This window comes from Wasmannia auropunctata, unplaced genomic scaffold (assembly GCF_000956235.1).
Source record: "Wasmannia auropunctata unplaced genomic scaffold, wasmannia.A_1.0 LD335976.1, whole genome shotgun sequence".
Classification (NCBI taxonomy): domain Eukaryota; kingdom Metazoa; phylum Arthropoda; class Insecta; order Hymenoptera; family Formicidae; genus Wasmannia; species Wasmannia auropunctata.
The window spans coordinates 990,250-1,002,409 of NW_012026914.1; the positions used below are offsets into that span (position 1 = coordinate 990,250).

General features: G+C 34.8%; 1 protein-coding gene across 6 annotated transcripts in view; it reads right to left on the reverse strand.

The window, feature by feature from the left end:
- The window catches only part of LOC105454749 (homeotic protein antennapedia), a 97,756-nt gene that overhangs the window by 10,697 nt on the left and 74,899 nt on the right, over positions 1–12,160 (reverse strand). For all 6 annotated transcript variants that reach the window (XM_011697604.1, XM_011697607.1, XM_011697609.1 and 3 more), the window contains one exon: positions 1,662–3,063. In XM_011697604.1, coding sequence (XP_011695906.1) covers positions 1,662–2,466 — 805 coding nt within the window. In that variant the 5' untranslated portion in view covers positions 2,467–3,063. The remainder of the gene's footprint in view (positions 1–1,661; positions 3,064–12,160) is intronic.

Here is a 12,160-nt window from a genome sequence, read left to right on the forward strand (position 1 = left end):
ATGTATTAGAATTGTAAAAATAATTTGAGATTTTTGTGCGTTTCAAAAACGCTTATCAAAAAATGTTGCAATTTTATATTCATAATATGTATTACAATTATATTGTAAAACAGAAGTAAAAAAGCACAATTATAAGAACGTAAAAACGAAGAAAGGTAATAGAAATATTTTAAAATATAATATCAATCATTCACGTTTAATATATACTCCGTTAATATTTTAATTAAAACGATTTTCTCAATACGCTTAAAAAATGTGTAGAGAAAAATCATCACTTATGAAAAAGAAAATATATAAGAATATTGCATTTTAAATATTTAAATGTATAGACATACCTTCGTCAGTTTTTTCTGCTGTTTTTTAAACATAATTTTATCAATATTGCTTCGTCAAAAAATTAATCGTATTTCTTATATTGTCCACTGATCAATCCACACTCGAAGAAAGATATGGAGAGAAACTACTTCTAAGAGAAACGACGAGCGACTGAAGAGTAAGAAAAGTGAGGCGGTAAGAGTGGTTCGCCAAAATTTTTTGTTTCAGACAGATACCTTGCAGAATTAGGTAATATAGGGATACCGTTCTTTTATCGAGGGTCGAACTGAGTCAATAAAGAAATGGAGAAGCAAACTGGTTCGCTTAACAGGATCCCATAACTTATTCAATTGTGCGCGATCACGATTTTTCTACCTAAATGACGGTCAAACCTTATTGTTACTCTTTTATGACTGTGCCACACAATACCATAAATATGCATACCATTCGAAAAGTGTTGAATACATGAGAAATGAGAGAAGATTTGTCAAACGCACAATCCTCCAAGAGTATTATTTAATTGTGCAGATATTAAAGCACTGAATAGACATAAGTATTTTTTAAACTAATTATATATTTAAAAAGAGATTAACTTCGTTTAACTTTGTCCGTGTATATATAAAAGAATGCAAAAAGACAAATTACAATATTACAAATTATGTTAATAAAAACAAATATATCGTTAAGATTTCGAGCGATAGCCTGATATGAAAAAAGAACAAGAGACAACGCTTATTGTGACCTGATAAACGAGCGGTGAAACTAACAGACAGGCTAACAGGTCAACGCAATAAATAACTCCGGTCGCGACGTATCTAGAGACATTGTGCCAATCCTGAGTCGACTACCGTACAGATTTGGTTTAGTTTTGTGCTCCGGTGCATAAATACAAAAGTTGGCTACTTGCTACCTGAGAAATTTACTAGAAACTTAACTTTCTACAAGAATTTTGGTCACGTCAGATAGAATGTTGATTTTATTCTAGAAAGCGATCTTTTTTACTACATTTTTATTCCATAATTTATAAGAAAAAGTGTTATGTGTAAAATAATTTTTAAATAAATTTTAATATGTTATACTGAATCTCTAAATTTATAGATATTATGTATGTAATTCTCAGAGAATTGAAGTTTTAAATTAATTTGCATTTAATTTACATAAAATTTTAATATAAAATTTTAATATATTAAACATGTTTATATATAATAAAATATTTTATCTTTTCTTAGTAGATCATTGCATATATTAATTGCTCATTCATAAACATTAGTTGTGATAATAATTTCAAGTTTGAGAAAAAAAGCTCATAATTGTATAAATTTTAAAAATGTATAAACTGCACTTACCAAACTGACTCCTCATCCAAGGATACAATGGGCTCGGTAAGTTCGCAGACGACGCACTTTGAGACGCGCCTTGCTGCTGTTGACTGAGCGATGATGCAACAACGCCTTGATGCTGCTGAGCTTGTTGCTGCTGTTGCGGATGCATTCCAGCTTGTCCCTGTTGCGGTGCAGCAGTTTGAGACTGTTGCTGCTGGTACATCATATGTTGTTGCTGTGTCTGCAGATGCTGATGCTGCGATTGTTGTGGATGCTGTGACTGCTGCGTCTGCATATGCGGATGCTGGCTGTGCATTTGGTGGTGCATCTGCGATTCGACGAGAGGCGGGCTATCCGGTCCGTCGAGAACGCTGCCTTGATGATCGACAGCAGCCGCCTGAAGTTTGCAACTGGCATAGACGATGGGGGTGGACGGATGTCCATTGGGGGTTGACGTGTGTCCCATGTGACCCATATTCCCGGTGCTCGGAGATGTCGACCTATAACCGGCCATGCCGTCCATACTTCCGTGTTCCTGCTGATGCTGATAGTAGGCCGCGTTCCGCATGTCGATCCGGTTGTACGGGGGAAACCTCGGATAAGGCATATCTTGCTGACCTCCTGTGGTTCCATAATGATGGGCGGATACTCCTTGACGTAACAAACTCGGGTCACAGGGATCGCCGGCTTGCTGGGACTGTTGCTGGACCGATTGCGTTTGCTGAGGTACCTGTACGGCCGCACCATAGTGCTGCTGATGCTGATGCGGGTGTTCCACCCCGCCATTTCGCAGGTCCGGGATATACGAATTCGCGAAGTACGAACTCATGCTACTGTCCCACCTGTCCTACCTGCTTATGTCACTTCTCTACGTTGCTGACTGACTTTCCTTTGGTTATCTTCAATTGATCTATTATTCTTCTCTCTAGCCCTTTATCTTCGTAAATTAATTTTGTTTTGTACTCTTCCTGTGCGGACACACTGGCACACGTCTTTACATAGATACAGATTTATCACTTCGGAATTGCATTTCTTCACGAATCTTTATTTTTTCTCACTCGACCCTTGTCATCTCACGCACTCTTGAGCAGCACAAGCACACACACATACATATATATATATATATATATGTATATATATATTTATCAAATTACCATCATTTTGGATCACATGTACATCATTTGACTTTTTATCACACTGAGCTCACTACCGAAAGAGGATAAAATTATAAACTGGAGCACTACAGAACCTTTTTAATTAGCAAGTGGAGAAAGGGGAGAGTATACCACGTATACACAAGGTGGTAACGGAAGATAGTAATCAAAGTCCTTCGTCTTCCCCGGTGTGACACCTTCGTTCAAAGCGCCAAGCCACTCCAGACCCGTTTCGTTCCTCTGTCCACCCTATAATCGAAATTACGCCGCACCTGTAACACAAAAAGAACCAACATGTTACATTGCGTTATACGTACAATATTACAAGTTACATTAACGTCTAACTCATATGTATCATAAATATCAAGCATAACGTATACTTTAGTATGAATAAAAGTTATGCCAAATTATACTAAATTTACGGTATAAAAATATTAATAACTTATTAAATAATAAAATAGCATTGGGGTGATAATTTGCAACTGCTAGGAATTTTGCAAACAGCAAGAAAACTAAATCAAATAAATACCATTATTTTTACCAAGAGTGTACGGTATTTTACAAGATTTTAAACATATAGCGTTGCAGAGACACAACCGAAACTTTGCATGATCCTTGTCAAGCGAACTGAATGAACTGAGCAGAGTTTAGCTCGTGAATGACAGAAGGCGAGTTACACATGTGCTCGTCACGGTGACGGCCATCGCACAGACGCCAAACTTATTACAGCGTTCAGTGTGGGCGGGCTAAGCGATCGTTAAATTTGGAAAAATTTCCATCCATTAGACCGCATGGCCACTTCCCACTAAAACCTTTCTCCCTCGTGTCAATCTCTTTTTCGGAAGTTTTCCAAAGATTCCGATGCACATAATACATAAATCTAATAGGACGTATGCAAATCAGTCATATCTAGTTCAATGTGCACGTCAATTTCAAATAAAATGATTAAATACAAAAGAGATATTTTTAAGAAACAAATAAAAATAGCAATTGATTTGATTAGTTTATCTAACTTATTTTCTTATATAAATATCTTTATTTTAATAAATCATAACACAACTAAATTTTGAAAAATTTGTTTTTTTATAGCTTCATATAATTCCATAATCATAAATAAATTTAACTTAATTTATTATTGCTTTTATACATACTACAAGTTATCTCAGTGCAGTTATTAAAAAAATTGTATTATAATCATTATTTAAAAATTGCATAAGTTATATTATTAACCTTATTTAATAATAAAACATAAAAGAAAATAATGAAAAAATAAATACAAACATTAGATTAAATACATTCCGCAAAAATGAAAATATTTAAAAAACTATCTAAATAATATTAAATTAATAATATCAAAATTCAACGATCACTAAATATAGTGATTAATAATGTATGATTAATTCTTTTTCTTCTACCTATGCATAATATAAAATAAATTTAGAAAATTAAATTAAAAATAATTTAAATAAAATTTAAAAAAACAGACCCGCATTAATTTTTTACATTCCGCAAAAATCAAAATAAAATTAATATTTTTAACAGTATGTAAGTAATATTTTCCCTTATTTTAATTTAAAGAGACATTATCTGCATATAACAGAAGTATCATTGTTAAATTGTTGTATAAAATTATTATATGAAACAATAATGCATTGCTTTCTTATCGACTGAAATGCGAAGGGTTTTTGCCTTTTACAAGACACATGTTGATCTGCCGATTCAAGATCAAAACCTTCTATACCGACCATTTCCGATATCCTAAAGTCATACAAATATATTATAAATCACTTCTATTTTCACAATTTTCTAATTCTTTAGTTTCTTATATTTCTTTTTTAAATTTCAATATTGGCTAAATAAAAATAAGGATAATTAATTAAAGTTTCTAGCTAAAAATAGTTTCTATAAAACATTATTGTGTTGCATATCATTCTCTTAAAGTCGAAAACTTCGTTATAATTCTTTAAATATAAAGCAAGATAAAATTTAAATTACACTGTTAAACGGTTAATAAAAAAAAACACAGTCCTTTAAAACCAATAATACATTTGGCTTTTACATTGCAAAAAATTTATCTCGTCGCATAGGAATAAATGAAAATATACATGTGAATGTACATATGGTATTGTTGCGGGTGGCATGGCAGTGTGGGTGGTGCTAAACACGGAGTTAGGAACGGGTTCGAATGTGCAACGGGCAGCATAGCAGGGTGAAGAGTGTGAGAGAGGGTGAGAGAGGTGCGGCCCTTGGGAGTTTGCTGTACATGAGAACGGGTCGGACGCGGGACGATCGCGATTAACATTCCGGCCGCTAGCTTGCTGTTCGCGCGGCGCTTTCATTAATTCCAGCGTATTGATTCCACGGATTGATGAATGGCCGCCGATAGCGATTCCACGCGTTCGCCACCCCCCTTCCCCAGCACCTCTCCTTCCTCGTCTCTCGCGTATAAATTCAACCTCTCGCAGGATTTGAACTCAATTCCCGCCCCGTAAATTCCCCTTTATGTATCCTCCTCTGAAGTGCAAGTATCTGAATCCTATTGACGTGGACGGCGTATTTTTCGCAGCTTTGCATCCTCTTTCCCCTCGCATCTCTTTAATTTAATAGTAGCGAAGTGTGCAGAATCAGTTATCGTTACGGTTGAATTCTCAGACTGTTCTACGAATCTCAAAATTTTGAAAAGTCTTTTAAAATTATTCTAATAGCACAATACTGGTAAATTCATGGGCGCAATATTGCACCAATGTATTCCCAATATAAATACATTGGAAATACATTGGTGCAATATTGCGCCAATAAATTTGCCAATTTTGTACTACTAGGGTAGAATAATAAACAAAGAAAATAAATATTGCCATTTGTATAACAGTAACAATGTCATTTACGTGTGTACAACCGTTCTTCCTTCTAATAAGGTACAACATGTTAATTATGCCAAATCCAAAATACATATATCAGATAAGTATTTTAGGCCTCATTTAGTGGTGACATCAACGGAAAGATCATAAACTAACTGATTGTTTAAACGTCTAAGAAGTACATAATATTGTCGGCAGATGGCGATAGTGATAGTACGGAAGAAGAGGAAAAAACGGGGTGGAGCATGTCTGACAGCTGGGTGGGTTCGGGGCCAAGGTGATTGAAAACAGGGTGGAGCGTCATGTGACGCCATGGTTGGATATGGAAGTGACGTCATATAACTACGATGGCCTCTAGTTAGCAAAATGGCCTCTGGATAGGAGTTTCTTTGTCCCACAGTCTCTTATCTATAACTATCTTGATGTAATCAAGAGAAGACGGTTGAGGTGTCAATTGTGTTCCATCAGCCGTCCCAGAAGAAGCAAGTTTATTCATCATGTTCATATCTTTTCGATTCCAAGAAGTAGAAAGGATGAATAATGAAATAGAGATAATAAATATAATTGAATAAATTATACCAAATAAATTAATCAAATAAAAATATAATCAAAAAATGACAAAATTTGATACTTATTGTCATTTTCATTATAAGGCAATATAAGAAAGACGACAAAAAAAGGTTGAGCGACCCATTTATATGTATATATGTATCACCAGTTGATGTAGATAAAACGGCCGGATAAAATAAACGACGTCGTTGGTGGTAGCCGTAAAGATTGAGCCATAAATGGCACTTGGATTTGACAGTTATGGAACTCGTAGCTCGTGTCGGTCGTCCGCACCTCGTAAAGTAGTCGTAAACTAAACGCGCTGTAAACTAAACGTATTCCTGATGCCACGTACAGCAGCGGAGTTATATTAAAAAGTTACGAGCTTCTGACCTTGTACTATGTAACACTTAGCGCATATAAGATGGCAGCTCTTCTCACATTCTTTTCAAACGTTCATGTTTACCACTTAAAAATGATGGTACCTATATTACGATACTTTAAGATTTGAGAAAATAAATAAAAAAAATAGATGCATATTTAATAAGTATATATAAAATTAGAGGTGTAACGTGGCAATCAACAAGTAATATATAATTAACAATAGCCACTGTTGTATCAAGCGAAGCGGTAGCGGTGCGACGCCAAGTATACATATAAAAGCATCCTTAAGATCAATTTCCATTTAAGCTATAGTATCACGATTATTTTTTAGTCCACGAGTAATATGTTAATACGGTGATTGACTACTTTCATAATGTGGCCCACACACTACAAGCAATTACATAAAATGGGCGCGAAGAGAACGCAGTAATAGCTATCATTATATACAACATATAATTTGGAACAAGAGAGAAAAGGAGCTATAACGCGCAAAGAAACAAGACAACTTATGTAAGATTATTAAATAAAAACCGATGCATATTCATGGGATATCATGATTTCGGGGTACTTTGTTATGTAAAATGATCCATCCTACAGAAACAGGATGACAATATTTTTTTAACTGTATATTACACCATAATCGAATTTATTATATGCATTCGATATTGCTGTCATATGATTTATTTGCCTCGGCGGAAGTTCTCGGACATTAAACCTGTCTGGGGCTAGCAACCATTGTACAATGAATTTACATTTTAACGCGTTATTATACATATATCATAATTTTTAATAATGCTGAGAATTACGCGTATAACAATGATAAAAGAACGATTTAATTAGATCGGTTAGCGTTTCGTTTCGTATTGTTCTAAAATACAATATTAATGTGCTATTAATTATGTTAAATGCAGATAAAGAATCCGCAGACGTCTCGCACACAAATCGCATATTAAAACTGAATTTTGTAAATCGTCTAGTAACGTCATTCTTTTTTCTGATTAATAAATAATAAATATGATATTTGTGACGTGAAAATTAAAAAATATTGAAAAGTATAGTACGTCAGATAACATACACAATGCGTGAAGACTGGAAGAAATATGAGGACGAAGCGACCACGCTAGATTTAGCAAGAAACGCGATCACGGTGGAACACCTCGGAGATACCGTTACGCACATTAAAGGATGCCCGGTTGGCGGGAGGTCGAGGCGGCATTAAAAGGTGTTCGCGATCAAGGATTCTGGCACACGTATGCACACATATACACTCAGGCGACATCGGTATCCTGATTCTTAGCGTTAGCCGTGCGCGACGCGTATGCGTGCCTTCGCTTCCGTGATCGTGTACGTAAGGACGGCGCAACGATAAACACATGGGCCACGCGCGCCGTGCGTGTGTATGTACATATACGTTGTGTAGGTATGCGAGCGGATCAGTCGAATGCTAACACGCATGTGCGATTAGCATAATCGAGTCGGGCTGCAGGGAACCAGTTTGCAAGGCCACTGAAAAGCCGGCCGGTCGGCCGACCGCCCGGCCGATCGTTTATGCCGTTCTCTGTCTCTATATACCGGCGAGCGCGCGATCCATCCGTAACACCGATAACGTCAGCTGAACGCGAGAGCGATGGTGACGATGCATCGTTCACTACGAATTCCAGCTGCGCGGGTATTACGTGAGCTTCCTCTCAAATTACGAGACTTCGATAAGAACCCGACCTCATATAACTGCCATTTAATACTACATAACGGCTATCTCTGTGTATATGTATAAATAAGTGTAATTTAAATGTTACTATCGCGAAGTTCTGATGAGTGATAGAAGAGATCGTAATAAAATAATGTTATTTAATAAAGGTTTTTAAAATTAGATATACGTGTATTTCTAAATAAAATATAAAATTATGTGATAATGCAGTTCAATCCGTTAAAATAATTGGTGATTTAATTATCATGAATATGAAATAAAGAAATTTTAATGAAAGATCAATCATCTTGATAAAAATTGATGCGTTATTTTATAATATTGTATATCATTACATAATATATCAACTACACAATTCGTTACAATCGATTTGAATTTTTAACTTCAAATGCGAATAAAAATTAATTATTAACTTTCTAATGTGAAAATGTGCAAGAAGAAAATAAGAAAAACAGGTATTAAAAACTTAAAAATATGTTTCTTTTTTAAAAGTCCATCTATTTCGAATTGAAGACAAGTCTATTGAATGAAGGGACTATTTTAAGTCCACAACCATTTACGCAGCCATTAGTTGTCAACGATAATAGCAAGTGACCACAAACATAGATATGAGAAACACGTGTTCGTGTGACGATTTGTCTATTCAAGTCATATAGAAAGCGGAAAAAAATTATATAGAAGCGTTCTTCACATTTTCAACAGTCAAAAGATCGTATTTTTGTATTCATATAAGGCTGACAAAACAGAAATACATTCACGAACAAAAAACGAATCTTCCAGTTTAAAAGATTAACATTAGCATGACGTGTTAAAAGTGCCGTTTAAAAACACATTGATAATTTTGACTAACACGTTACAAAGCATTCACTGGTATACATATACATATGTCGCGTATATTAGATCGCTTTGAAAATACTTTAAAGTTTGAGGTAACTTCATTTACATTAATCGCGCATTATTTGAAGTACAGATATAATACGGCGTGCATGTGTACCGCAATATTCCGCAGTATAAATATTTTCATTTTGTTGAAATTTTAATTTCCATATAAATATGCTAGTGTCGTTCACGTGATGTTGCATTAATTATATCCATATTGCGAAGTTACGCATATACATACATGTGAAGACGAACACAAGCGAATGATTTAAGAATGCAAGAGACGATAAACGAGCTTCGATAACTTGGTTTCCGTGTTTAACATATAGTGCTGTTTTAATTACATGAAATTTATTAACCTATTAAAAGCAATTACTACCTAGCACATTCTGTAATCTAAAAAGATCAGAATCATATCCATTGAATAATTGCAAATGCTTGTAAGTTATATGAGAAAAAAATTATTACATATAAATATTAGACAAATTCTTCGTAAACATGTATTTAGCTATAATTATTATAGTTTTAACTCTATTTAACTCTATTTTACTTGCTAATAAATCAGATCAAAACTAATCATCATAAAAGAAACTTTAAATACTTTATATTTTAATAAGCTATTAATTTTAAATGACTGAATATCAAAACAATTAACATTTCCCTTATAGAATTATAATCACTGGAATTCGTCGAAGAAGTCATAAATAAAAGAGGCTCAGAAAAATCTGCAATATGTATCATATTAAACAATTAATAACAAAACTGACTACCTGCTTGTTCTTTGTGTCTTCATTTGTTAATTAATAATAAGACAAAAAATGATGTAAAAAGCAATAAATCGTTGTTAAACGTTGGAACGCGTGAAACGCTACTAATAAAATAAATCACTTTTTGCAACTTTGCATAGCTCTTTCCCCGTGGGATACTCGATACCCTCTACGGTCTTCTTCTAGTCTCCAAGGGTTCCAATTCACCTGAGCAATTTTTGCCGATAGGTGTCGTAAATACCGAGGAAGTTCCATTATAGAATTTCGCAACTTTCACTTTTAGTATACATACGATTTATGTCCGTTTACTGGAATTCGGAAGGGTCAGCTTTCTCTTTTGAATCAAGGTCCGGTAAACTCGTCTAAAAGGGACAATGGTCAGTTGCGTAAAAATTGCGTTGAAAATGAACGAGAAGTCCTCTACTTTTGAAATAACATCCGCTATGCGAGGCAGAATCTCTGATATTATCTCCGTTTTGGAGACGCAGACATGTCAGAAGATCACGCGCATAATTTCGGACCGGGAAAAATTAATTATTCACGAAGTCGTTTTGCGCTTTTTAATATAAACTTGAAATGAGATCGTTAACGGTTCTACGATTCGCCAAATGAGAAGAGATTGTTACTCTAGTGTGTCATTTTAGAGCCTGCAAATGTTCCTGAGGTGCGCCGAGGCAGAAGTCGAGGGTTAATCACTCCAGATTTCACTTAATTAACGGTAAGTCTAACGCAGGTTGAATTATCTCGTAACCAGATGCTATCGCAAAGTGGTAAAAGTTCTTTAAAAGAACTTCGTGTAAAAGTTTCGCCAGGCGAAATGTACTCGTAGACAATCATGTGTCCATATGACGGAACTAAATTAAATTTCTAAGTAAAATGTTACGCGCATAATCTTGCATTTAACATAAAAGATATTTAGCTTAAATTAATTTTACGTATTATAAATTTATTTTAAAATTATTGTGTGCTATGATTTTAATACTGAATTACTGCAATATCTATATATAGCTATATTTCTGTCTAAATATCTATATATACAACTTTCGAGTTTTTAAAACAACTAAGGAAGGCTATATCTATAATTTAAAAAATTAGGTATTACTTATTCAAAATTCATAATTTTCTACTTGTTTTAAAAAGTCAACAAATTAATCACTCTGAATATAATAATGAATATATACTATTTCTTTAGCGTCATAAGACAACATATATAATCGATCGTTGTACTTTATTTTATAATATAGACTATTTTCATTTATCGCGACATTATACTTTCCCCTGATTTAAATTAGATAATCAAGATTCATGATGCAAACTAGTTACTTTCCGGAGGGACAACAGGGAAAAGTAGACGCACGGATAATTTATAATTTACGCGTATGTGGGTGACCGATGAGACGAGAGCTGCACGTGACTACATAACACCAAGGGAACCCTTTGTTATAACACGGCTTTAAAGTTTACTATATTATATTATATAATAAGATAATGTAACAAAGAGTTCGCATAAATACGTACGCAGAAAAATCTAATGACTTTCAGAATCATTAACTGTAATCCTCGACAACAAAAAATTATCCATAGGAAACAGAAGCACACATACACACGTATACACGTATACATGCAAACTGGGTGTGTCTTTATGCACAATAGCGACAGCGAACTCGAAATTACGAAGCCGAGCCTTTATTTCGTCGCAAGCGCGAGGGGGTATCTATAAGGCCGCCGAGACACAGCGGAGAGTACAAAGTTTTGACGTCACCCTATAAATCAACCAACACACTCGCACGTTCAAGACGTTGGCGCGAACACATCCTGGGTTGAAGTTTTGTTCGCCGTATGTCTCCTCTGCTCTCAACACAGATAACTTGTACATGGCGCATCAGAAATTTCGGCAACGCCTTGTACGTCCTTTAAATCTCATTCACACCAAAAACTATTAGAGCGTCGTTTAAAGTGCCTATTGTTGAACAACCGGCAATTATTAAGGGATTACGAGCCGTACGGCGACACACCTTGCACTCGGCGTAATATTAATCGAAGCGAAATATGCGTAGAAAGTGAGAACGAAAGCGACATTATAAATTTTAATAAATATTTAATCGATTTTTTTTCTTCTCGCGTATAATAAATTGACTGTTTTCCTTGAGGCAATTTATGATGCTATTAAAGAATTGCGAGAGGGACGTTGGGTTAAGATGACACACGTAGATATGCGAACTTAGAG